Source organism: Typopeltis vanoorti, chromosome 12 (assembly GCF_054136105.1).
Source record: "Typopeltis vanoorti isolate ZY-2024b chromosome 12, IOZ_Tvanoo_1.0, whole genome shotgun sequence".
NCBI classification, from domain to species: domain Eukaryota; kingdom Metazoa; phylum Arthropoda; class Arachnida; order Uropygi; family Thelyphonidae; genus Typopeltis; species Typopeltis vanoorti.
Window position 1 is genome coordinate 59,364,617 of NC_143560.1, and position 27,594 is coordinate 59,392,210.

The 27,594-nt window shown below is 35.7% G+C and overlaps 1 protein-coding gene across 1 annotated transcript in view; it reads right to left on the reverse strand.

Annotated features, from left to right (window-relative positions):
• The window catches only part of LOC150100821 (betaine-homocysteine S-methyltransferase-like), a 113,492-nt gene that overhangs the window by 50,135 nt on the left and 35,763 nt on the right, over positions 1 to 27,594 (reverse strand). The window contains exons 2-3 of the mRNA XM_090401805.1: positions 23,530 to 23,702; positions 13,286 to 13,383 (exon numbers count right to left, since the gene is read on the reverse strand). Of these exons, the coding sequence (XP_090257931.1) occupies positions 13,286 to 13,383; positions 23,530 to 23,702 (271 nt within the window). The remainder of the gene's footprint in view (positions 1 to 13,285; positions 13,384 to 23,529; positions 23,703 to 27,594) is intronic.

Sequence of the window (27,594 nt, forward strand, 5' to 3'; positions counted from 1 at the left end):
TGTTCAGGCTACTATGACAGTTATGACAGCACTACATGATTAAGTATGTGGTATTACATGAATTAACCTCCTTCCACAATTTTCCTTCAAATTAGTCTATTACTTGTCAGCACTGCAATACTGTCATATTTACATCGTGTACTTCTGAGGCACTTTTGACAATCGATCCACCTAGTCCTTTAAATTAAAGATGCCAAGAAATTATACTCTTGGTTTCATCATTTATCCAGTGTAAGCAAAGTTTGCACGTGAAGTCACTTCATGTCTACGCTACTTGTATACAGAGGCTAATGATTTCACATCAGTTGCCTTAGTATCTCATAATGCAATGCACATATCCTTATGGACATGTATACCATTATGCATTATGGAAGGGCTACTACCCAGACTGGTTTCGACCTTTATTGAGGTCTCATCAGTGGAAGCCAGACCCAGAAGTGACACCAAGGTTGAAGTAATGCAGAAGTCATATTTCCATATACAAGTAGCCAAAAAGCATCACATCTTATTACTAAAATACTCAGGATTAGAGATATATGTTGAAAGTTATTCCACTTGGTTATACTATAAATTAAAGTGGAATAACTTTCAACATCTTTCAACAACAATGTCAGTGTCTTCTGCATCACTGCCAGAATTCATTGTGCTGTCCTCACAATTTTGGCAATATGTCCTCTAAAATTTAGATCTTTATCTACCATAACCCCAAGATCTCTTTTTTCCTCCACCTCCAACAATATATCCCCACCAAGAGTAAATTCTACATCCCATCTTTGTTTTCCAAATTTTAAAACCTTACATTTTGCAACATTGAACTGACATCCCCCACTCCCATGCCCATTCACTTAGTTTATTCAGGTCTTCTTGTAAGGCCATAACATAACATCTGATCTACTCCTCATAGTTCATCCCAACTTTGCATTATCTGCAAACAACTGCACATCTCCATTCAAATTTTCCAAAATATCATTAAAAGTCACTAGTGGTGTGCCCATGAGGCACACCACTAGTGACTTTCCTCTTCTGGGATATTGATTCCCCTACACAACTTGCTGATACCTATCAGACAGCCAATCTCCAATACAATACAATACATTAGTCTAATATCCAACCCCATCTGGTTCTAGTTTGGCCTATAATTTGATCAAGATTTGGCCTATAATTTGAATTCTCATATCTTCTTTATGAAGCAGTACAATCTTGCCTTCCTTCCATTCCTTTGGAACCTGACCCTATGTAAGACTCATAATAAGTAAATATGCTAAGGCAGATGTCAACTCCCTGGCACATTCCTTCAAAATATGTGGTGATATATCAAGTCCCACAGCATTATTAATATCAAGTTTGCTTAATTTTCCATATACCTCTTCCTCACTCACAGTCAGTCTCTCCTCCTCGTCATCATCCGCTGCTCTTGAACTCTCCATGATGTCACACTCACAAGGATGAAATATCTTTATGAACTGCTCATTAAATATCTCAACTATATCCTCTCCAGAAGTTGTCCTTATACCATTTTCTCCAATCAATGCCATCCTACAATAATCATTCTTATTTTTGCTGGCTACATATTGAAGATGGGCGGGAGGGGGGAGATGGGAGGAGTACTACTAATGATATCAGAGGACTTAAGCTCACTTAGGGCAGAAATGCAAGAAAACAATGATGGTCACAATGTCCTACATAGTGGTGAGTTTGAGGCTATCTGGTGTGAAGTGGAGGCTAACAGAATGAAATATATGGTGGGATGTTGCTACAGAGACGTGGTGGATCAGTTGCAGGAGACAAAGAAATGCATCGGCAATTTAGCCTTATGAGTACTAAACAAGTGATCATTATAGGTGGATCAGTTGCAGGAGACAAAGAAATGCATCGGCAATTTAGCCTTATGAGTACAAAACAAGTGATCATTATAGGTGACTTTAATTATCCAAACATTGACTGGGTAGAAGAGAATGAAAAGAATGAAGAGGAATTTATTGAATTGTTGTGAGACAACTTTCTCAAGCCGAATGTGAAAGGGGTCTCTGTTAAGAATAAGACTATTTCATCACCAGTTGGTGACAGTGATCATGCTGTGTTTTCTTAGGAAGTATTGAATTATGTTCCCATTAAAAGAGGTTGCATGCTGAACTACAAAGCTGAAAATTATGATTAGTATAGGAGAATACTATCTTTGGTCCCATGGTATCTGCTACTAAATGGGAAATATGTCAGCAGTGGATGGGAATCTTCGAAAAAGTGCTTAAAATAGGCATATCTGAATGTATCCCTAGTGTTTGAAGATTAGATAGGTTGGGAGTGAAATGGATGTGCAACCTTATTAAGCAAGAGATTCACAAGAAGATGATGTGGCAAGAATATTGTGAGAATATGAGTGAGAGTGGTTATGAAATATATATGAAGCACAGGCCAGAAAAGTAATGACTATTGTGCTGAAAACTAAATCGGAATATGAAAAGAAACTGGCTATGCAGGCTAAAAGCAATCCAAAAGAATTTTATTGTTATGCCGCAAGCAAAAGAAAGAAAGATTGTGAAAGAATAACTTTACTGAATACATATAGTACTCTAGTATCAGAAACAAATTAGATTGTTCAATTAATGAGTGCTCACTTTGCTGAGGTATATCAACCAGGTGTATGCAACATGGTACACAGTGCTACTACTACATTAGATGAAGAGTTAGAGGTACATGAAAATGAAGTTGATGAGCTGTTGCATAACTTGGATAAGAATTTGTTAACAGGGACAAATGGAATACCAGCACATTTGCTATAGGAAAGTTCAACCAAATTGGCTAGGCCTTTCAGACGTTTGTATAACTTGAATCTTAGCTCAGGAATGGAAGGATTGTATGATAGTTCTATTGAACAAGGGTATGAAAAAAACTGATGCGTTTAACTACCAGCCTATCAGTATCTCTGATGCAGTAGTGAAGATTTCAGAGAAATTGGTAAGAACTCCCATACAGAAATGGGTAGATAAGCAAGCTATATCCCACAAGGAGCAGAATTGGTTTACTAAAGGAAAGTCATGTTTCAGCAATTTGCTCATATTTTATAATAATGTTATGGCCGAGTTAGATGAAGGGAATGGATACACTATGATAATGTCAGATTTTTCTAAGGCATTCGATAGGATATCACACAAAAGATAAGAGAATATGGGATTGGAATATAAACTCTTTACTTGTATAAGTGGATGGTTGATAGACAGATATCAAAAAGTGGTATACGGTGATTGTGAGTCTGTCAGATTTAAGGTGGCCAGTGGGGTTCAGTCCTTGGGCCATTGTTGTTCAATCCATACATTAATAACATTAGGAAGGGTGTAACAGGAGACGTGCAATTGTTTGCCAATGATACGAACACAGGGAGGACAATCAAGGATGCTACTGATACCCAGCACTTGCAAAATAATTTGAATATGCTGGAAATTTGGGCAAACAAAAATGGCTCTCAGTTTAATATTACTAAGTTTAAAGTTATGCACTTTGGCCTTATGAGATTTCCAGCAGCATATTACATTAGCAGGTTATGTTACAAAAAACAAACAAGGCTAGGGATCTTGGCATAATGGTAGATAAGAATTTGAAGTTCAAAGGACACATAGCAAAAGTTTCAAATACAACTCAGAGGATAATTGTAGGTAAGTCCATTAAAGGTAAGTCTGTTCACAGTCAAGAAAGGGGTAAGAGTGAGTTTTTTCTCTCACAGAGCAGTTAGTGAGTGGAATAGTTTGCCTTAAGGAGTAGTGAGTGTATCCGGTGTAAATGAATGTAAGGGAAGGTATGACAGCTGGTTTGGGTGATTTATAGCTGCTCTCAATGAGTCCTGAACTTCCTATAGGTCTCAGATAATAATAAATAATAATCCCTTTATACAGCTTAGCTCTCTTACATTTTTCTCTGTATTCTTTTAGGGCATCTGCTGATTTACTTGCTAGGCTTCCTTCTTTTCCAGAACTGCTTTTTTCACTTCTTGTGTCCACAAGGGTTCTTACTGTTCTATTCTTACAACCTTCACCACATACCTCCCTAGATGAATTGATCAATGCCTTCTTCAGAGTCTGCCACTGCGACTCCAAGGTTTGGTGTCTTGTTTTCAATCTGGTTCATTTTTTCTTCAATAATATTTGCATAGCCGAGTCTACAGTTTGCCTGTAAAAGCTGCTTAACTTTTAATTATTTTTAAAATTTTCTTACATACTATTCTTTTCAATGTAATATCCATTTTTATCCTTAGAATTAAGTAATGGTCACTCTCATATCTTGATCCAACATGAAGATATCACTATCAACAATGATGTAGTCAATGAGGCTTGTCTCTTTTCTTGTATCTTCTCTCCACTTGAACTTGCGCACATCTTTATGTTGGAACATGGTGTTAGTAACGACTAGTTCCTGTCCTGAGCAGAAATCCAGCAAATACTTACGATTATTATTAGCTTTGCTCTTTTCTCAAAATTTTCCCAAAATGTTCCTATATGCCTGGTGGGATTCATTTCCTACTCTGTTGTTTAGATCTTCAACAAGGACTACTTTTTTCCATTTTCTTTATGGAAAATATTCTTCCACTTCTTCCTTAGAAGAACCTTCTGTGGGAACATAGGCACAAATAAGTTTCATTATCCATTTCTCCATTTTGAAGTGTTTCTGCATCGCTCTACTTGAAACGGCCTTCCAATCAAGAAGTTTATCTTCATGTTTGGTGTTGAATGCTATTGCTATTTCTTCCTTTCCTTCATTATTATTGCCTGAATATAACATCTTATACTTATTATTTAGTAAGATCTCCCCTGTTTTTGACTTCTTTGTCTCAGTAATGCCAATTATGTAAATATGGTACTTTTCCATTACTTTTACAAGTTCGATTTCCTTTCCATTAATATTCTTTATATTGGTGATTCCTATCTTCAGTTCTTCTGCCATTGGGTTTATTATTCTTCTTCCTCCTCTTCTAGATGTTCAGTTGGAGCTTGTTCTAGTAGCTGACTTTTCACTATTTACCCTGGATCCCTGATGAAAACAGTGGGGGCCTTGTTTAACCAGGTAATGTCTCAGCCGGCAAGAAATATCATCATGTTGTGATATCTTATGCATTTGTGGTTTAAGCCAATAGAGAGTAAAATTTGGTTGGCTAAATCCCAAATTGCCAGCCCATCCTCATTTGTTCAGTACCTAGTATATACACCTTCTAACTGGGTACACCATGTGAAGATTGGATATTAGGTCAGAAGCCCCAGTCGATTCTCAGCATTCCTGAAAGGAGATATGGAGGTCTCCCCCCAGTTATTTGGTGTTGACCCTTAAGTGACCCCCTCCCCATAAAACTGCATATAAAAGAAATCAAATCATCTTCAGCCTCTTTTCATCTGCTGCTCAATATAGGCCTGCCCCATAAATTTCCATTTCATTAGGTCAGATGCAACTTGTCTTCCTGTTTTTTAGCCACTGCCCTTTTCTCACTTCATGGATAAACACTGGAATAATACATAAATATTAAATAGCTTTCTTTTAAATGCATATTAAAACAGCTTCCATTTTAAATACACAAATAAATCTCCTAATTAATAAAACTCGTAGCAAATGCTTTGTATCTTAATGTGATTCTTCTATTTACTTTTTAATTTTGGTTTTCCTTAAACTATTGTCTGAAATATGTATAGTCATCCACAATTTCAACAGAATTATCTTGTAATTTTAGTTTAATTTGATCTGAATTTGTCATAAATTTAATTTAGTTATATTAATTTTTAAACTTTTCTCCCTGCTTTCTCAGACATTCATTCTGCCAACATTTGAAGCATTAATACAAACATTAGTGACATACGCCACCACTTAAAGACATCAATACCTGATCTCTTTTTTCCTAACAGAACCTCAGTTAGCATCCTCCACAAAAACAGTCCACCTCAACATCCCAACTACATCCCACATGATGCATTCCATAAAAAGGAAGGAACATGTGCTTTTGTGAAAACTGGTATCCCTTGTCAAAGGCTATCCAACTTGGAGTCCCCACTTTTCGATCTGCTCTGGCTCAAGATTTTCTTATCTCACTTTACAGCCTCATTTGCTGCCTTTACTACTCTCCTAACTCTGGCAATTCCTGTTGCCTTATTTTTGATTGCATATTGCTAAAATTGATTTCTTACAAACCAATTACCCAACTGTGAGACTATCCTCCTTGGGGACTTTAATGTTCATGACACAAACTGGCTCCCCTACTCCAACATCACAGATCAAGCTGGAAGGGAAACTGAATCATTTGCCATCAGTCATGACCTAACATAAATAGTTGATCTACCAACCTGAATACCAGACAATCCTCATCATTCTACCAACATTCTTGACGTTTTCTTAACCAGCTCTCCCTCATGTCTACTTTCCACTTGGCATCTCTGACTACAATCTCATTCAAGTCTCCTTCTCTACAGTTTGTCCTCCTCCCGGCCAATCTCAGTCTCATACTCAATGGCACTATAATTGTGCCAAGCATATTTTAAAAAAATGAACGAATTGGTATCTGATCACAACACATACCAATTGGTTCACTACAATCCTACAAACCACATCAAAAAGAAAACAACAGAATTAATCAAGTCAGTGATCATGTGGCCAGAGGAAACAATTAAAAAGCTATTACCACATTATCCCCGCACTCCCAGAATTTATGGCCTGCTTAAAATACACAAAACAAGCACACCACCATGACTGATAGTTGAAGAAATCGACAGCCGCAATTATCACTTAGCCAAGAAATTAGCAGCTACATTCAAGGAGTTGGTAGGTCATTCCTCCCTCCCTACATAAAAAAACACACAACATTTCATAAAGGAAATTAGAAACGTAATGTCCTGATCAATGATACTATTCTTCTTCCTCAGAACATGTTCCCACCTGATATCACAGCCCTCTTTGCCCAGATACTTCGCTATGTATTTTGTGTGGTAAAATAATTTCTACCTGCAAAAAGAAGGTATAGCCATTGGCTCACCCCCCCCCACACACACACATAGCTAACTTTTACATGAAAGACTTCAAGCAATGAGCTCTACATTCAACAAACCTAAAGTCTGGCTCGGATATGTTGATGATATTTTTACCATTTGGTCTTACAGTCACGAAACATTAAGTACATTCTTAGGTCACCTGAACAAACAACACAAACACATTCAATTTACCATCGAGATTGAAAACAATTTCTAGACACACTTGTCGCATGTCTCCCTTAGGCTGCCTTTCATTCACGGTCTACCGCAAACCTATACACATGGGGCAATATATACATAAAAATTCATACCACTATCCAAAAGAAAAACTAAGGATCATTAGCACCCTCAAACATAGTGCCTTAACAATTTTCTCCCATGACCAGCTGCTGAAAACAAAGAACAAGAAATATTAGACAAACATTTATATATATAAAGTTCACAAAATCCTCCACAACAATACCATTAAAAGCAAAAAAGATTACAAGAATGCCATAGCCATACCATACATTAGGGAAATATATATATATATATATATATATATATATATATATATATATATATAAAGATAGAATACTACAAAAATACAACATTAAGGCCACTTTCAAACCTCCTGCAAAATTAAAAAGCATACTCAGCTCATCCAAAGATCCCCTTCTCTACCTCACCCACCCACCCAGGGGTTTACAAAATTCAATGCAACTGCAACCTACCCTACATAGGAAAAACAGAACACACCATCCCAATAAGAAAAGATGAACATAAAGGACACATTAAATTCTTCCATTATGGTAAAACAGGCCTGTCAGACCATGCACTTCAAACATGTCACAGAACCAACTGGAAAGGCACCAAGTCTCTACACCGCACCAAAACCTGGTTTGAAAGAAAGTTCAAGGAAGCTTGTGAGATGGTGAAACATCATCCGAATCTAAACAAGAATGATGGATTAGTAATTCCAAGAATCTGGAGGGCCCATCTGCAACCTATATAGCATCCGGAATATGATGGCAGAACCCCAACACAAGAAAAACCTTATTATAAGAGGACTATAGAGAAGTGCTTAATGTGGTTCCACTATAAAACTTTAGTTTTATTTATTTAGAGTTTTTTTTATCATTTGTATATTATTATACTGATATGTATAAAAATTTCATTTTATTTTGTTAATTCATTTATATTTTTGTATATATTTTATCTATTATTATTATTTTATTTTATTTATTTTTTCACGAGGTGTTAGGCTAGGGTAAACGATAACAAAGCATTTAGATTTATCTTACTTTTGTGTAGTGTCATGTAGCTTGTGTCCTGTGCATATGTATGTTTTCTTGATGACCTAATTTTTTACAGAGGTTGAAACGCCGAGTGTTATTTTCTTAATTATAAGTAAAGTGATTACTCCAACATGTGTGTTTTTGTCTCCATAGATTCTTCACTATAAACCTCTGACCTGTATCCAAGTCCTGGTTCTCACAAAAATGGGCTCTGCTGTCCATGATAAAAATGCAGCTTATGTTCAATGGCTTAAATATAAAAACTCCAGCTTCTCATTCAAGCTTACACAGCAGACAGAAACACTTGTAAAAAAGCTATGAACAATTCCAAAGCAGACTTCATAAGAATAAAATGCCTCCAGAATAAACTTGCCTCCTGCTCAACTGGCAGTCAAGCTTTCTGGGTGTAATTTCTGCCCTTCCCTGTTGCCACTTCTCTTGCATCATGAGAAGTGTCTTGCACTATGGTAACCGTAATCAAGAAAAGGAAAACCTCTTAGCATTAGTTTTTTCTATCAACTCCTGCCTGGCCAACCAAAGCAAATAACCTCCCATACTTCTAAACTTTTGTCAAGAGGGCATCAAAAAAACCCTCATTAATCTTGATACTAATAAGGTTCTTGGTCCAGATGGTATTCTTCCAGTTGTGCTCAAGACTTGTGCTCCATAACTAACATCCATCCTGTATCGCCTATATAAACTATCATATTCTGCTGGCATCCACTCAACAGCATGGAAGTAAGCCTACATCCAGCCTGTACCCAAAAAAGAAAACAAAAGCACCATCTAACTATCAACCCATTGCGCTCATAAAGTACTTTCAAAAGTGATGGAGAAGGTTACCAACAACCAGCTTCTTCATTACCTGAAGAAGACTCAAGAGTTAATTAGTGATAACCAATATGAATTCCACCATTTTCGTTCTACAGCTGACCTCCTAGCTAATCTCACCCACCTTTGAACACAAGCCATGGAAATATTTGGAGAAACTCGTGTTATCTCTCGATATTTCAAAGGCATCTGATCGTGTCTGGCACAGAGGACTCCTGAACAAGCTGCCATCTTATGGCCTCTCCTACAAACTGTAATTGGATTGCCAGCTTCCTCACTAGTCATTCACTCTGTGTCATGGTGAGGCATCCTCTCATCAGACTTCCCCATCAAAAAAACTCAAACCGGCCTTATTACCTGTAAGAAAAATCCTATTCCATCCCCTCTCATTTTTGATACTGTTCCAGTTTCCTTTCAAGACAACTTTCTCTTCTTGGGTTAACTGTCACATCCAGTTTATCCTGGCTCACACATATTATTTACAAAGCCTCCTTAGCTCCTAAAAAGCTTGGTGTTTTTTTTTTTCATTCTAAACATTACTTTTTTTCCTCTCAACTCCTAATACTTTATAAGTCTCAGATCCAACCAACTTTGGAGTACTATTCTCACATTTGGGGTGGAGCACCCAAGACCTTCCCCTAAGGAGTCTTGATGACATTCAGAAGAGAGCAATCAGCTTAACAGAGAACCCTTCCCTCACAGACTTCCTTCAGTCACTTTATCATAGGCACTGTTTCAATGCTGCACCTTTTCTACAGGTACTTTCATGATATTGCTCCTATCAATTGGCTGCTACGATTCCTCCACTTTCTTCTAACCATGTAAGAACTAGCAGCCACAGGCCAACACCCATACATTGTGCAGCTCCAAACACAATGAACTAACTTCTCATCAGCTTCCTTCATTCCATACACCTCTAATTCTTTGGAACAATCTTCTCCATACTATTTTTTCACACTGAGTACAACCTCCACTTTTTCATCATTTTCTGCTAACAGAACATTGTCATCTGCAAAGCGTAAATGATTTAGATTTCTTCATTGATGTTAATTCCATAATTTTCCCATTATACATTCCTAAAGACGTCTAATATAGCAGAAAACAGTTTGAGTAATATTGGATTTAAAAGATATTTAAATATACATAGTTAAATATATATCCTAAACATATAAATAAGCTACATCATCAAATCTAATATCACTATGAGGAATATCTGAAAAGCAGTGGGACTGCACACTTTATTTGTTCTTCAAGGCATCCTTGCACTTTCAATAATGTTTTCTTTTCAAAGTAACTTTCTTCAGATGCTGTATTTTTTGCATTGCTCTATTCAATATTCATACATGTGCAATTTCAAACATCCTGTATATAGAAGCAAGTATTTGATTCACATCTGTGTGGAATCAAATGTTTGTCCTATAGTTCACATGAAATAAGAGATACAAGGACAAAATAAAAACACCTAAAAATCCTGTGGGTAGGTTGGAATTGTAAGGTGAATGTTGTACATGTGTGTGATGAATGGGTGCTGGCACATTCATGACCATATATTGTTTATGGCTATGCACTGCCATACAACAAAAACCACTGTTTTTCAAGAACTCCATAATTTTTTTTTCTGAATTGCAGACAGCAAATGAGTCATGCCTTTGCATAATATTTAGTAGTCACAACATTTATTCTGAGGCACCTAATAGATCATCATAACAAGAAAGAGAAAAGAAATGCTAAGGATCAGATAAGTTATTCTAATTTCAGCACATTCAAAAGGCTGCAGATTTATCAAAAAGGATGTGAGAAATATTGCTCATATACAGTACTTTTTTTGATCAAAAAATATCAGAAGATTAAAAAAAATCAAACTAAAAACAGGCAAAAATAAATCAAACTGAAAGGCAAGGTGTAAATAGTACCAACAGAGAGAAAAATAAACTTAAATTCATTAAATCTAGAGTCAAAAACATTTGATAATTACTAATCAAAAGAAGGCCAGATGCATCTTGTTCTAGAAAAATATCCATGAATCTGATAATCAGATAAAAAATAAATTAAGTTTTTTTTAATTGAATTAATGTCTTATTGATTTCTAATAATCTTGCATAAAAGTATAATTAGAGTCATAAATTGCAGAAGATTAGTCTGAAAGTAAAACAAAAACATGCCAGATACTCACTATTCATCATAAAAATTATGGAAACAACTACCATGTTAGAGTAAAACTTCAGTTAAATGTAAACCAAAATAATCACTCAATGACTCGATATAATCACTCATATCACCACCTTTCACAAAACTTGGAGTCATTAACACCCTCAAAAACAGAGCTATAACAATTTGCTCTAATGAACAAGCTCTTAAACAACAATTACAAATTATTAGCAATACATTTATAAATAATAGCTACAGCAAAAATACTATCAATAAAGTTCTTCATAAAACTTCATCAAAAAATACATATAATATAGATTACAGTAAAACCATTGCTATCCTATACATTAAAGGGTTATCAGAAAAAATAAATAGAATTCTACACCATTGAGCAAAGTAAAGTAGTGTGCCCTCTCACGATGAGTCCTTGCACTCCCTGGGGGGGGGTCATGCAATAATAATAATAATAATAACCTTAATGCCATTTTAAACCACAATTAAAAAAAACATATTTGACTCCTCTAAGAATCCTCTTCCCCAGTTGGCTGATCCTGGAGTTTATTGTATCTATTGCACCTGTAATTTACCTCATATTGGAAACTGGACATACAATCTCTATCCATAAAAAAGAACACAAACGACACATTAAATAATTTAATCATTTTGGTGAAGCAGGCTTCTCAGATCACACTCTTAACACCCTACACCAAATTGATTGGAAAAGTACATGTTTTTTACATCATACAAAAACTTGGTACGAGCAGAAATTTAAAGAAGCCTGTGAAATTTTGATTTACCATCCTAATCTTAAAAATAATGGTGGCATAAAAATTCCAAGAATTTGGATGGCATACATTCAGCCCATCTTCAAGTCTTCCAGCAAACCCTGACTTTAGGACTCTAAGCAATTATTTCAGCTTTATTTTTCAATATATTTACTTATATATACTTATATAAGTAACTTATGTGTGAACATGTTGCTCTCTAGCTTAATTAATTTTTGTAACCAAATAAATAATTTGTCCAGCCTGATTGGCTGAGTGGTTAGCGTATTTGCTTTCCAGCGAAAAGATTCCAGGTTTAAATCTCACTGTGGGTATGGATGTTTGTGATTATCTGTGAAAATACTAGTGGTGGTGGTGGGCAGTAGATGTCATTGGTGTAGATGATGTGGTTTGCTGTAGTTGGTGAATTTGAGTGTTGCAGACTGAGAGTTGTAGAGCACGTGCCCTTCCTTGATAAGTCTTTGGACTCCCTGGAGGTGTCACGTAGTAATAATGATAACAACAGGACTCTAGCATTGATGTAAGTTTCCCCCCACCAGAGGTCAGGTCAATAGTTTCAACGATTGACCAAATCAATGTAACTTTAGCATACTATGTAAATTGTAGTGCAGCTTGTTTCTTGAGTGATTATTTTGGTTTATATTAAACCGAAGTGTTACTGTAACACGATAGTTGTTTCCATAATTTTTATGATGAATTCTGATCACCGTGCAACGATGAAGAAAAAGATACTAGCTTTTGCATATCATACCAGTAATGGTATAGTTCCATGATGTTGACTAGGTAGTTAGTTCAGAAGGGATACCAAATAGAAGACCTCAGGGGAAAGAGTTTGAAAAAGCTGATGACAGCAATATTAAAGCTAGTCATAAATTTATCAATAATATAATTTTGAACTGAGAGAAAGAAGGATGACAAAGAGTGGGATATATCCATATTTAAAAGATAAGGATATTTTTTTCTGTGATATCAATACCAAAGTACAATTTGTTTAGAATATTTATTTTGGTGAAGAAACATTTTAAAGTTTAATATCAGAAATACATACAGGGTGGCCAAGAAGTCTCAAAGGGGTTTGAACATTTAATAACTTTTTTATTTATTAATTATTTTTATTATTTTTTTTTGTTATAATGAAATACAGAACCTGGAGATTTTTTTATTAGTTATTCACATTTTAAACCCTTTCATGATTTATTGGCATAAAATATGTAAAATTGGTGTCAACCCTGTAAAATATGGCACACACCTCAAAACTGATGCTTTCGACATAACTGCCACTATATTCTGAACCATCTGCTAGAGATGCCCCATATGGTCCAACTGAACCAGCTATTAAAGGAATATCTAATGAACAAAGAAATAAAACATTTGCTTTTAATATAGATGAAACTTGCACTTCAACATATAGACATCATTAATACTTTGGTAAACATTTATATGCTATGACAATACAATGAAAACATTTAATTAAAAAAAATACATAAATCTCATATTTCTACAATTTCAACAGTAATTGTAGAAATATGAAATTAGAAATTATTATTACTATTCAGGACTGCTATGGAGTACTTGGACTCATTGTGAGGTCTATCTTAGATAAAGCACTCCTTAAACTCATTCACAGTCTGTACTCTTAAACCCTCTCACATTGCTTTCCAACTCCTACCATTCTCCATGTCTAGGTGGAAACAGTTGGTTTGGTCAGCAGTTTGCAAATATAGTTAAATAACCTACTGCTCACTTTCTTACTCACTACTTCCTTTCATAACTTCCAGGGATGGCTTCTTGTCTGTATTCCTTCCCCTTGTTCTATCATATGAAAAATCTCCTCCTGATGGAGAATCTGGATCTGAGCATAGTAATCCAGATGGAGTCTGATCAGGGGCTGGAACTACCACCATATTTTCTCTACCGGTCAATATCCTTAGTATTGCAGCAATCCTCTGAGACTGTCTTCACTGTTTCTGCAATGTTTTTTAAATTTTTATTGATCATCATTCAAAGATCCTTTGCTTCTCATCCACTTCTTCCAGTACAGATCCACTGAGAGAAAGAGAGAATAGGCAGCTTACAAATGGAGTCCAAAGTTGAAATCCTTGCATTTAGATGTGTTAAATCAACATCTCCATTTCTTTACCCACCATTCCAGCTTATTCAAATCTTCCTGAAGAGTCACACCATCAGCACTATCACTAATAATCTTCTCCAGTTTCACATCATCTGCAAACTAGTCAGTAACATAAGGGTTTAACAGCAATGGCTACAGTACTCAGGAACCCCTTCTTCTCTCTCTAATGCTGCTCCCTCCCCCATACAGAACTCTCTTCTCTCTATCACATACTCAATTGCAAATTCGATCCACTAGCCTGATATCTAAAACCATAAATTGTGATTTAGATATCAACTTATTGTAGCAACCTGAATGTTTTTAGAAAATCCAAAAAAATGACAGTATGTCACTCCCCTCATCATTCACTCTTCCTACTTTCTTATAAATGGCAACAAGATAACTTAATCAAGAAAAGCATATTATTAAAATGATACTCTTATCTATATAATTATGTATATAATACAAAATTACAAAATAATACAAAACCAAAATAATTACCCAATAATTTGGCCTTCATATCAAGGTCATCATCTAGAGCACACACACACACACAGAGAGAGAGAGAGAGAGAGAGACAAGCTACATTACAATATCACAATACACATAGTATGCTAAAGTCACACTAATTTGGTCAACCATTAATACTATTAACCTAATCTCTGGTGGCAGTGATGAGGGGTGGGAACCCTCCTACATTAAAGCTACATATCTCTTTAACTAGAAATTACTAACAGATAAATTAAGAAAAGTTAGGCTGGAGATTACTTGCAAATAAATTAGTAAAAAAAAAAAAAAAAAAAACAGTACTGATAGTGGCCAACATATGAAATAAGAAATTTAGTTTAATCCTTTACCGAATTGTAGGCAAACAAAGTTTGCACCTGAAGTATCTTCAGGACTGAGGCAACTCATAGTAAAGGTGGACCAAGCTCTCATCATCACTTGTCTCAGTATCTCCCATAATGCAAAACATATCTCCTTGTGGACATGTATAATGCTATGCATTAAGAGAAGGGCCACAACCCAGACCGGTTTCAACCTTTATTGAGGTCTCGTCAGTGGGAGCCAGATCCAGAAGTGGTGATACTAAGGCAGAAGCAATGGAGAGGTCATATTTACTTATACAAGTTGCCAAAAGGTGTACCAGCTTATTATTAATTTACTCTGGATTTAGAGAAAGATGTTGGAAGTTTATTTTCCACTTGGTTAGACTATAATAAATTTAGTTTAATCCTTTATCCAAGTATAGGCAAACAAAGTTTGCACCTGAAGTAGCTTCAGGGATGAAGCAACTCATAGTATAAGTAAATATGACTTCTCCATTGCTTCTGCCTTAGTATCACCACTTCTGGGTCTGGATCCCACTGACGAGACCTCAATAAAGGTCGAAACCAGTCTGGGTAGTGACCCTTCCTTTAATGCATAGCATTATACATGTCTGCAAGGAGATGTGCTTTGCATTATGGAAGATACTGAGACAAGGAGTGATGAGAGTTTGGTCCACCTTTACTACGAGTTGCCTCAGTCCTGAAGATACTTCAGGCGCAAACCTTTTTGCCTATATTTGGGTCAAGGATTAAACTAAATTTATTATAGTCTAACCAAGCGGATAATAAACTTATAATATGAAATCAGAGCTTGAAATTATTGCTTAGAGTTCTAAAAGGAGGATTTGCTGGAGAACCCGAAACAGGAGTTATGCAGACTGAATGTATGCCATCCAATATTCTGGGGATTTTTCCAACACCATTATTGTTTATATTAGGATGACTGATTAAAATTTCGCAGGCTTCCTTAAATTTGTGTTCATACCAAGTTTTTATATGATGTAAGGAACAGGTACCTTTCCAATCAATTTGGTGTAGGGCATTAAGAGCAAGATCTGAGAGGCATGATTTACCAAAATAAATTTGGTAAATTTTTTTCCCCCAGAGGTCAGGCTAATAGTATTAATGGTTGACCAAATTAGTGGGACTTTATATACTATGTGTATTGTAATGTAGCTTGTCTCTTTGTGGGTGTATGTATGTGTATATATATATATATATATATATATATATATATATACTCCAGATGATGACCCTTACATGAAGGTCGAAATGTCAGGCAATTATTTTGGTTTATATTAAATTGAGGTTATTACTGTCACTGTTTAACTACAAAAGAAAGAAAATGGCATTATCTTATCCTTCTTCTTAAGAATGCTTTCAGAAGCAAGACTTTCATCAAACAACCAAATCAATGACATGATCAGTTCCTATTTCCTTAAAACACATGGTGAAATCTCATCCATCCTTTTTCTTACTGATATCTAGAGTATTTAGTATTCAAAATACATCCTGTTCATTCACTTCTAATCCTTCTAATCCCTTAACTCTCCCTATCCCTCTAGGAATAAAACTTATTTCACCCATGATAAAACATCCTATGCTACATCGTCTACATTTTTTATCTGACTATAATCTCCATTCAGCAATGACATTCACAATAATTTCTCTTTGTTCTGGCCACATAACAAACAACATGCAGTTCCTGATTTACCTAGTCATCCTAATAATCCATGCTGTTTTTAACTTTTTCCCTTGAAGTATGCAATTTGCCACTGCTGCTAACATATGTAGCTTAAACCAGCTCCCATGATCTCTCATCATTCAAATTCTTCAATCCACTTTTGAAGCCACATGTCTAAGCCTATTAAGTATTCTCAAAATGTCTTAGGCAGATAGCTATGATATCAATGAGAATCCTGACAAGATTAGATAAAGAGAAAGTCATTTCTCTGTAAGAGTATTATTTCACACAGAATCCAAATTATTATATCTGCCACAAACTTGCTTTCTTTCCTTTTGGAGTGATGAAGAGATAACAATACAGATGCTATAAGTCACCAATAGGATGTCAAAACTATGAAACACCTCTTATCATTAGCAGGTGTGTGAGAGAGAGAGAGAGATCTAGAACAGAAAAGCAACAACCAGAAAAGCAACAACCAATAATACTGAAAGCAAGCAATATGATATGTCACTTATAATTCAGTGAAATTAATGATATATTCTAAATACCGCAAACAGGAAATATTTCTTTATTAAATAGCATCATAACTATCACTGTACATGGGTCCAATATTCACTCACATCTGATATAGTTATATTTTCTAATATCCTTTTCTGTCCATTAACAGATGGCTCAACCCTTGCAAACTTTCTCTCCACACACCACTCCTTTTACATCTACTCTCTCTCTCTCTCTCTCTCTCCCTCTTTCTTCTGAGCCATCTCCTTCTATTTATGCCAAACATCAAAGTTTGATCTTTCTACCTGAAAGTCATCCTGGAAGATATGTTCCAAAAGACTGAATTTTCTAATAATTATTTTCTGCATTAGATTTCTCTTTACAATTTACTTTTCTGGAGAGCTATTCATTCACTACTCTATTCATCTAATCTACAGAACTTTTCAATAGCATAATAAATTTAGTTTAATCCTTTATCCAAGTGTGAGCAAACAAAGTTTGCGCCTGAAAGTATCTTCAGGACTGGGGTAAGGTGGTACAACACCAGGACACTCCTTGCAAAAGTGGAGCAAGCTACCAACACTCCTATCTCAGTATCTCCCATACTGCAAAACACATCTCCTTGCAGATATGTCTAATGTTATGCATTAAGGGAAGGGCCACTACCCAGACTAGTTTTGACCTTTATTGAGGTCTCTTCAGTGGGAGCCAGGCCCAAGTGGAGATACCAGGCAGAAGCATTAGCAGGTCATCTCTACCTATAGGAGTTGCCAAATGGTGTGCCACCCTTTTTTAATAAATTACTCTGAATTTAGAGAAAGCCATTAAAAGTTTATTTTTCACTTGGTTAGAGTATAATAAATTTAGTTTAATCCTTTATCCAAGTGTGAGCAAACAAAGTTTGCGCCTGAAAGTATCTTCAGGACTGGGGGTTAGGTGGTACAACACCAGGGCACTCCTTGCAAAGGTGGAGCAAGCTAACAACATTCCTATCTCAGTATCTCCCATAATGCAACACACATCTCCTTGCAGATATGTCTAATGTTATGCATTAAGGGAAGGGCCACAACTCCCACTGAAGAGACCTCAATAAAGGTCGAAACTAGTCTGGGTTGTGGCCTTCCCTTAATGCATAACATTAGACATATCTGCAAGGAGATGTGTTTTGCATTATGGGAGATACTGAGATAGGAGTGTTGGTATCTTGCTCCACCTTTGCAAGGAGTGCCCTGGTGTTGTACCACCTAACCCCCGGTCCTGAAGATACTTTCAGGCACAAACTTTGTTTGCTCACACTTGGATAAAGGATTAAACTAAATTTATTATAGCTAACCAAGTGGAAAATAAACTTCCAACATCTTTCTCTAAATCCAGAGTAATTTAATAATAAGGTGGCACACCATTTGGCAACTCCTATAGGTAGAGATGACCTGCTAATGCTTCTGCCTGGTATCTCCACTTGGGCCTGGCTCCCACTGAAGAGACCTCAATAAAGGTCGAAACTAGTCTGGGTTGTGGCCCTTCCCTTAATGCATAACATTAGACATATCCGCAAGGAGATGTGTTTTACATTATGGGAGATACTGAGATAGGAGTGTTGGTAGCTTGCTCCACCTTTGCAAGGAATGCCCTGGTGTTGTACCACCCAGTTCTGAAGATACTTTCAGGCGCAAACTCTGGTTGCTCACACTTGGATAAAGGATTAAACTAAATTTATTATACTGTAACCAAGTGAAAAATAAACTTTTAACATTTTCGATAGCATGTTCTTTCAAATGTCAACATTCACTTTTACAGAGTCTTTGACTATTACCTATTAACACATCCACATCAGCGTTCATGAGCATGCATGTTTCCAATACCCCAGCTTTGTATCGAGGTTCACATTTTTAGTTTTTTTTTTCTTTTTTAATATCTTATCCAGTGCCTATAGATTTACTATTGCTTTTCCAAGCTCTCTCTTCTTTTTACAGTTTAAAATCTTGCATCATGTTGCTCCCTAGATATGTAAAATTCCTAAAACTCTAGGTTGGTAAATAGAAGATGAAGAGGTAATATGATTGAGACAATAAAACTGTTAAGAGGCACTCACATCCTCTTTATACAGTTTCCAGGGATGACCTCTTGTTCTATTCTCTCTTCCCCATCCCATTCTATGAAAAATTTCTTCCATGTTAACCAGATCAGGACTAACACTGAGGGGATCTTTCATACAGAAGAACAAGGGAGGAGGGAGGAGGGATAAGGGGCCATCCCTAGAAAATGTGAATGGAAGTGGTGAATAAGAAGGTGTGAAAAGTGGGTTTATTGTGGAGTGTGTTGGACAGTGGAATGCATTGCCCAATAGGATGGTGAGAGAGAGCAAGTGAACAAGTTTAAGTAATGGGATGACAGACTGTATTGTTTAAGATGGACCTCCAATGATTAGACTTGTGACTCCATGGAGCTCCTGAATAATAATAGTAACTCTCGGATTTACAGATAGAGGGCTGTATATTCTGCAGAGAGTAGAGGAGGAAAATTATAGGGGTTTGAAGGTGGACATGAGTTGCAGTTTCAAGAATATAAGTTGATGAAAACAACCTGGAGGAATTTAAAAATAGTAACCAACAGAGATAGGGATATGATGGATACACTGTGTCAAGTTTTGAACAGATTGAATCTTGACTACTGTTCACAGATTTAGTCAAATGGATTTTGACAGGATGAGGAAAGTAGAAGGGTATAAAGGAATGGGACAAAAATTATATCAGGAATCATGGAACATAGGCTATATGAGCAGACTGAAAGAATGCAATCTGCATTTTAGTAAACAGAACGAGAAAGGATGAAATAACTGAGGTATATAAATTCTAAGAGCAGCTTATTTGTTTGACAGTGGAGAAGATTTTCCAAAAGGCAATAAAAGAAGGAACAAATATATATAAGCCATTACCAAAAGTTTCATAAAAGAAGTGGTGTGTTTGTGTGTGTGAGAGAGAGAGAGAGAGAGAGAGATGAAAGAGAATGCAACTCTTGGAACAAGAGTGAAGATGATAGATGAGACAATGAAAAATCCAACTGCTGGAATGAGGGAGTTCTGAGTAAATGAAATACAAGACTTGTAAAATGAGTTTATCTTATGTTGATAAACTCATTTTACAAGTCTTTTGGAAGATTTTGGAAGGATGCAAAAATAATAAAAGAAAATACAGAGAAGAAAAAGAGGTGATGAATGACTAAAGAGTAGTACTGTATGGAGAGATTGCATTACTAAAGGTGTAGTGAATTAGAAAGTTCAAAAGGTCCATTTCTTGGGAGAATGAATGAATAAGGTGATTGGAATAAATGATTTAGTTGAACAAAGAGAGAATGCAAGGATGGATATTAGAAAATCACTGACGAGAGTAAAACACAACTGCGTCGTGGAAAATAAGCAGTCAGTGCACTGCACAGGTATGGCAATAATGAGTTAAGATATCAAGGAAAAAAATCATTATTATTAACATGCAAAGTTAACATCAAACGTCCAAGGAATCAAAAGATTAAACATGGAGATCAGGTCAGCTTTCTCACTCTAAAAGATAAAAAGATCATCAAACTATTCCTTAAACCCATTCAGAGTTTCAGAATTTGCTTCACACTTAGGCAATGCATTCCAATCACCAACTACTCACCATGAAGAAAAACTGCTCCTCATGCCCATGCTCACACCCTCCTTATACAGTTTCCAGGAATAGCCTCCTGTTATTCAATGGATCCCTAGAATTTTTACAACAAAGGGTTTTAAAATTAATCACAACTTATTTCCACTTTGTCCAATTAATGATTTTTTTCACTACCATTTTCTCAAAGTGGGTACTTTTTGATTTCTTATTTCCATTTTTAAACAAATTTTTCAGCAACTCAGAAATCACCTGCTTTAGATATTCTGAGTGCTCTCTTTCTCCATTTTGTACTATACCCTACAGGATCTGAGGTGAATTCACAAGTCTGATTTTCTGTGTATTTTAGGTGAGCAGCCAAGAATAGGGTGGAGATGGAGAAGTCACAGTTGAGAGATAGTGTGAGTAAAACTGGTTATAGACCAAAAAATTAAACTGAACTGTTGTATTTATTCATGAATGTCAAGAATATTAGAAATAAGACAAATAAAATTGGTTAAAGTTCCTTTGCTCAAAAATTGTTGGAATAAGTGAAAAATGATTGAATGAGGATGATATCCTGATGAGAATAGAAATGGAAGGATAAGGTCTTTTTCACGACAACAGGAAAGGCAAATGGGAGGATGGAAAGTACTTTCAATAATAGTAGGGGGTATTCTTGCAAAGGTGGAGAAGCAAAAGGGAAACTGAGGCAGGATGGCATCAGGTGGAGTTGGATAGGATAATATATTCAGATGGATTCTGCCATAGGCCTAGGAATATGGAAGATGGTGTTAAGGAAATATATAGGCAAACTGACCTAACAAATAAGAAAAGGGGGAGGGGAATCATTATGGGTGATTTTAATTATGATAATACTAACAGAAAGGAAAATGAATTTATTGAGTAACATAGAATAAAAGCCAAAAGGCTATTTTTCTGGCAACCTTAATAATAATGAAGGGGATACAAATCCTTTGATGTTTATCTGCCAGTAAGCGAAACTCTATGAACTAGGACTAAGATCTACGAGTTTCATACCAAAAAACTATCGACAAATCCAAGTGTAAGTAACCACTTGGTAGTACAACACCAAGGCAACTCATATCAAAGTTGGAGCAAGCTCCCTCAATGTCCCTGATATTTTTCTCATAATGTAAAAACACAGCCCCTAGGGGATGTAATACTGTAATTACATTATGAGTAGAGGTCACTACCCAGACCAGTTTCAACCTTTTTTGAGGTCTCATCAGTGAGTAGGTAGAACTGGAAAATAACAAGGTTTAAGTGAAAAGAACTTACATACCTTTATACAAATGCCATAAAGGTGTGCCTGTATATGATAACACAGAATAAAAGCCAAAAGAATTTATTGAGTGTTTTATTTTAAAACTGGGAGGAAGGAAAATGAATTTATCAAGTGTTTTATTTTATTTTTTGTGTGTGGCAGGGAGAAAATAACTTTAGGAATGTAACGAAGGGCATATAAGAATCTAAAGTCTTGAATATGATAATATCAAAAAAGGAGATGATTGTGAATTAGGTGTCAAATCTCCCTGCAGTTGATGAGTGACCAACCATGAGGTTGTCACATGGGTGGTGAGGCATATGAAGTTTTATGTGAGGAAAATATATATATATATATATATATATATATATATATGTTAAACTACAAGATAAGTGATTGCTAGTAGTAGTAATTGCTACTATTTAATAGCAGCAATGTCTGAATATTAGGTATGAAGGTTAGGAGGTTAAATTGATTAGATGCATGTATGTTAGGAGGAAAATGGATGAAGGTTAGGAGGAAAATGGATAAGCAAACACACTGAGCATTCAGTCTGGAATAAAAAGAAGGAATAATGGAAGCAGCATAAAAGAGAATGGCAATAATCAATTGCATGACGGTTATAAACAGAAAAACATAGGGTGGCTCAGTTGGTAAAGCTAGCCAAAGTGTGGTTTTGAAAATCAGCCAATCAGCTCAAGAAAAATCCTACAAGTTTCTTTTGATATATGGTAGGTAAAATAAAATAATTATGGAGATGATGCTAGTGGATGAAAATAATATATTGATAATTGCTGCAGATGAGTTATTTGAAGTATTCAACGAACAATTCATCAAAGTATTTCATTCTCAGAAGTGTGAGGGTGACATCAGTGAGGAACTAGAGTGCACAAGATATAGAGGAGGGACTGATGCTGAGGGAGCAGGATATATATGAGGAATTAAGTATACCTGATGTTAATAAGGAAGTAGAACTTAATGCCATATCACCACATCATATGGGAATATTCCAATAAGTTAACAGCAGCCTTGAGAAGTCATGCAATATGGTAAGTCCTAAAGGAGTGAAAAGAGGCAAAATTGTTCTGCCACAAAGCAGGTGATAAGACTGATACTATGAATTATAGGCTAATCTGTGCACTAGAGTTGTGGATAAGATGATGAAGAAATTGGTGACAGACAGGATTCAAAATTATGTTGATAACAACCAAAATCTCTGTGATGCAGACATAATGGAATTCTAATACTTCTACTATCTGAAAAAATACTTGGCTAATTATTATTGCTCATGTGCAATGAACTTCTTATCCCAAAATGGAATATGAAAAATGAGTTAAGATGGTATTATACTGAAAATCAAAGTGTAATTTCTACAATTTGGTCTCATTCGTTATTCAAAATGATGGTAGTTCTAGATCCAGTATATATGTTATGTGGTACACCAAAGATATACTTGCTTTTTTTGAAGTTATCTTTAAGAAACTCATCTCTTGCATTCATTGCAATAGTAACACTATTCATGATTAGAACTCTAGCCTCTTCTGAAGAAATTCCTAAATGTTTTTGAAAACCATTTTTGCTGGCTTGATAACTAGCTGTAGTTATCACATTGGATCCATTTCTCAGATAGCTTAAAATAAAGTTAAAACTGGTATGAACATGGGTATGCAGAAAATTCAATGTAAACAATTTAGAGAGCAACAATTAAATGAAAAAGCAATTGAATGAACAGCAATTAACCAAAAAAATAAAGCAACTGACCAAAAATCAACAAATTCACTATGATCATCACCATCAAATTCCTGATATATATATATATGTAAATATGTAAATAATTTTTTTTTAACCTTGGGAATAATGTATATTAGGGTTACCAAGTAATTTTATAAACTTGGTTATTTTACTCCTAAAGCTCTGATCACTATTCTTAGTACTTTCCATAATGTAAAGCACATCTCACTAAGAGATGTATACTGCAATACATTATGGGTGGGGTCACTACCCAGACCGGTTTCAACCTTTCTTTGAGGTCTCCTCAGTGAGTAGCTAGACCCTAAATACCAAGGTTTTAGTAATACGGAGCCTTATCAACTTTACCTATACAAGTCGCTACAAGGTGTTTTTATTTTGAATAAGAATCTCTGGAGGAGATATATAGATGTAAATAAGTTATTTTAACCTTGGGAATAATGTATATTAGGGTTACCAAGTAATTTTATAAACTTGGTTATTTTACTCCTAATCCCAAGTAAGCAAACAGTTAAGTTTGCGCCTGAACGTAGTTCAAGTCTAAAGGTGGTGCAAAACCAGGGCAACTCATTGTAAAGGTGGGTAAAGCTCTGATCACTATTCTTACAAGGTGTTTTTATTTTGAATAAAATAAAAACCATCACCATCAAATTCCTGATATATATATATATATATATATATATATATATATATATATATATATATATATATATATATATATATATATATTATATATATATATATATGTAAATAAGTTTTTTTAACCTTGAGAATAATGTATATTAGGATTACCAAGTAATTTTATAAACTTGGTTATTTTACTCCTAATCCCAAGTAAGCAAACAGTTAAGTTTGCGCCTGAACATAGTTCAAGTCTAAAGGTGGTGCAACACCAGAAAACTCATCGTAAAGGTGGGTAAAGCTCTGATCACTATTCTTAGTATTTTCCATAATGTAAAGCACATCTCACTAAGAGATGTATACTGCATCTTTGAATTAACATCTCTATGCCCTCGAAAAAATAGTGTGTACTTTTGTCTGCAAAATGGCCTGAAACTGTATCTTTCATCTCATTGTCATCTGCAAATTTTCTTCTTCTAAGGTCTTTCTTTTGAGAAGAGGTAGTAGTCACTGGGTGCTAGATCTCGGCAGTAGGGTAGATCTTCAATCTCCTAGAAGTCACAGTCCTTCAATGCAGCATTCGCAACAATAGCTGTATGGAATGGAGCATTGTCATGAAGCAAGTGAACACCATGACTCATCATTCCTCGTCTCTTCTCCTTTATGGCATCACACAGTTTATGCAGGAGTGAAACATAACATTCTGCATTCATGATGGTATTCCTTTCCTTGAAGTCAATCAAGAGAATTCCCCAGCAATCCCAAAAGATTGTTATCAAGATCTTCTTGGTGGACTGAGTGACCTTGGCATTTCTTGGCAGTGCTTCGCCTGGTTTGCACCACTCCATGGATTCCCTTTTGGAAGGAGGATCATAATAAAGGACCATAGTTTCATCCTTGGTGACAATCAATTCCGACACTTCTCTCTTGGCAAAGTTCTAAAAACTTGTGGGAACAGGTCACATGATGCTCCTTCTGAATTGAAGAGAGAAATTGGGACTCCACCTTGCACTGACCTCCATCATGTGAAGCTTATCGTGAATGATGCGAAAGATGGTTGTTATAGAAATCCTCAACCTTGCTGAGATTTCTTTGAGCTTCAGGCTATCTGTCATTGAGCAGCTCTTTCTCAACAAGAGAGACACTTTCCTCAGTTATCACTTCCACAGGCCGAACATCACATGGATCATCTTCAATGCTCTCTTCCTAGGCGAAACTGTTTAGCCCATTCCTTCATGGTGGAATATGAAGGAGAAGCTTCCCCATAAACACCATCCAATTGCTGTTTGATAGCACTTGGAGAAAGACCTTCTTTAGTGAAAAACTTTATCACAGCACAGTACTCAATTTTTAACATTACAACCACTTAGCATGCCACGTGTTAGTCATATGAGTGACTCCAACTGAATGATGCAGGTAGAGAGTCGAAACTCTGGTACACTAACCTCCCCCCTAGATGGTGCTATATCTGTCATGCATGGCATTTTAAAATTTTCTATCTTGGGCTGGAAACTTTTGGAACCTACCTTGTGTGTGTGTGTGTGTGTGTGTGTGTTAATTGCTGTAGATAGCAGGAAATTCTCATAAATTAAAACAACTGCTATAACCACAAGAAAGAACATATCTTAAAGCATTTAACCCCCCCATGTGATGGGGGGTTTTAAATTATTACATCAAATTGTAATAATTTGTTCTTTTTCTTTTAGGATATATAAGAAGACATAAAATTAATTAATTTTTGTTCTAGGCGTTTATCAGAACTTTCTAGCCCCCCCCCATCCCTTGCACGCGTGTGTGTGTGTGTAACACAGAATGCTGTGGCAGTACTACATGAAAGCTTACATAATTAGAGTGCTAACTTCCTATCAAGTATTTTTCTCTAAATTATCCTAGTATCTGTAAGGACTCCAATCATTAGATCGCATACTTTGGTCTTCTAAGTCACTTCTAACTGCAACAATCCACTTAAATTTAAGTCATCCTGTAGATCCTTTTCTTACCATTATGGCATCAAATTAGTAACCTTTACTTTCTCATTCTGTTTAAGTGACCAGATCATCTGAGATTTAGTTCTGCTCACAGATTATTCATGAATTCTAACAATGTCAAGTTCCATCCTAATATCTTCATTTCAATATGATTCTGCCACTGATGCTATCTGTATAGAATTCTCTATGTATAGTTGATCAATTATTCTACTTCTAATTCAGTTCTCAGATCCACATGTTAAAACTGGCTTGAACACTACCTTGTATTAGCATTCTGGCTAATTTCTCTTTATTTCATATAAATTTATTCAGCTAACTTCTCATCATACCAGCTTTGGTTATTCTGCTGTCTATTTTCATATGCAATTTGCTCTATTCACTAAATAAACAGCATCTAAATAGCTGAAATATTTCACTTGTTTAAGCCATCCATCCAATTCTTGTCCATCCAAGATGGGTTGAGTTCCCTAATTAGGGATTTTTAGACAATTAATGCAGCAGCTTGCCATTCCTCTGTTGTATTCCCTAAGGGTGGTAAGTATTTATGACATGGAGCTGGTTGACCTGTTTTGAGGGACAAAAAAAACCTGAGTTTCTGGGAGGAAAAAACCATCTACCTCCGTATAAGACCAGCTAACTCACCATTTGATTGAAAACACCTGACAAAGCTTTCTCACATCACAGATGGAATTCAAACCTGGGTCTTTCCAACCAAAGGGCTCATTTATACCAACTGAGCTACAGAGGCTTACACTTGTTCTATATATTCTCCATTCAGGATTCAGATGTTTTGAATATTCTTGCTTATTTCCATAGTCTGCCTTTTTCAATGCTGATTTTCTTGCCAAATTTGCTGCAGCAGTTAAATTCCATTCAGTTAAGGAATCCAGTAGACTTATTTTGGATTTATTTAAGGATATAACAATATCTGAATGAAATAAAGGACTGAGATTAATGCTTTCAATATTCACATGAGATCAACATCTTCAATTGTCATATGAGAGTAACATCTTCAATTTTCATATGAGATTAGCATCTTTAAGATTAACATTTACATGATGGATTTCTGTTCAGGACATGGACTAGTTATTATTATCACCATGTTCCAAAATAAAAATGTGTGCAAATTCACATGGAGAGAAAATGCAAAAAATAAGAAAAGTC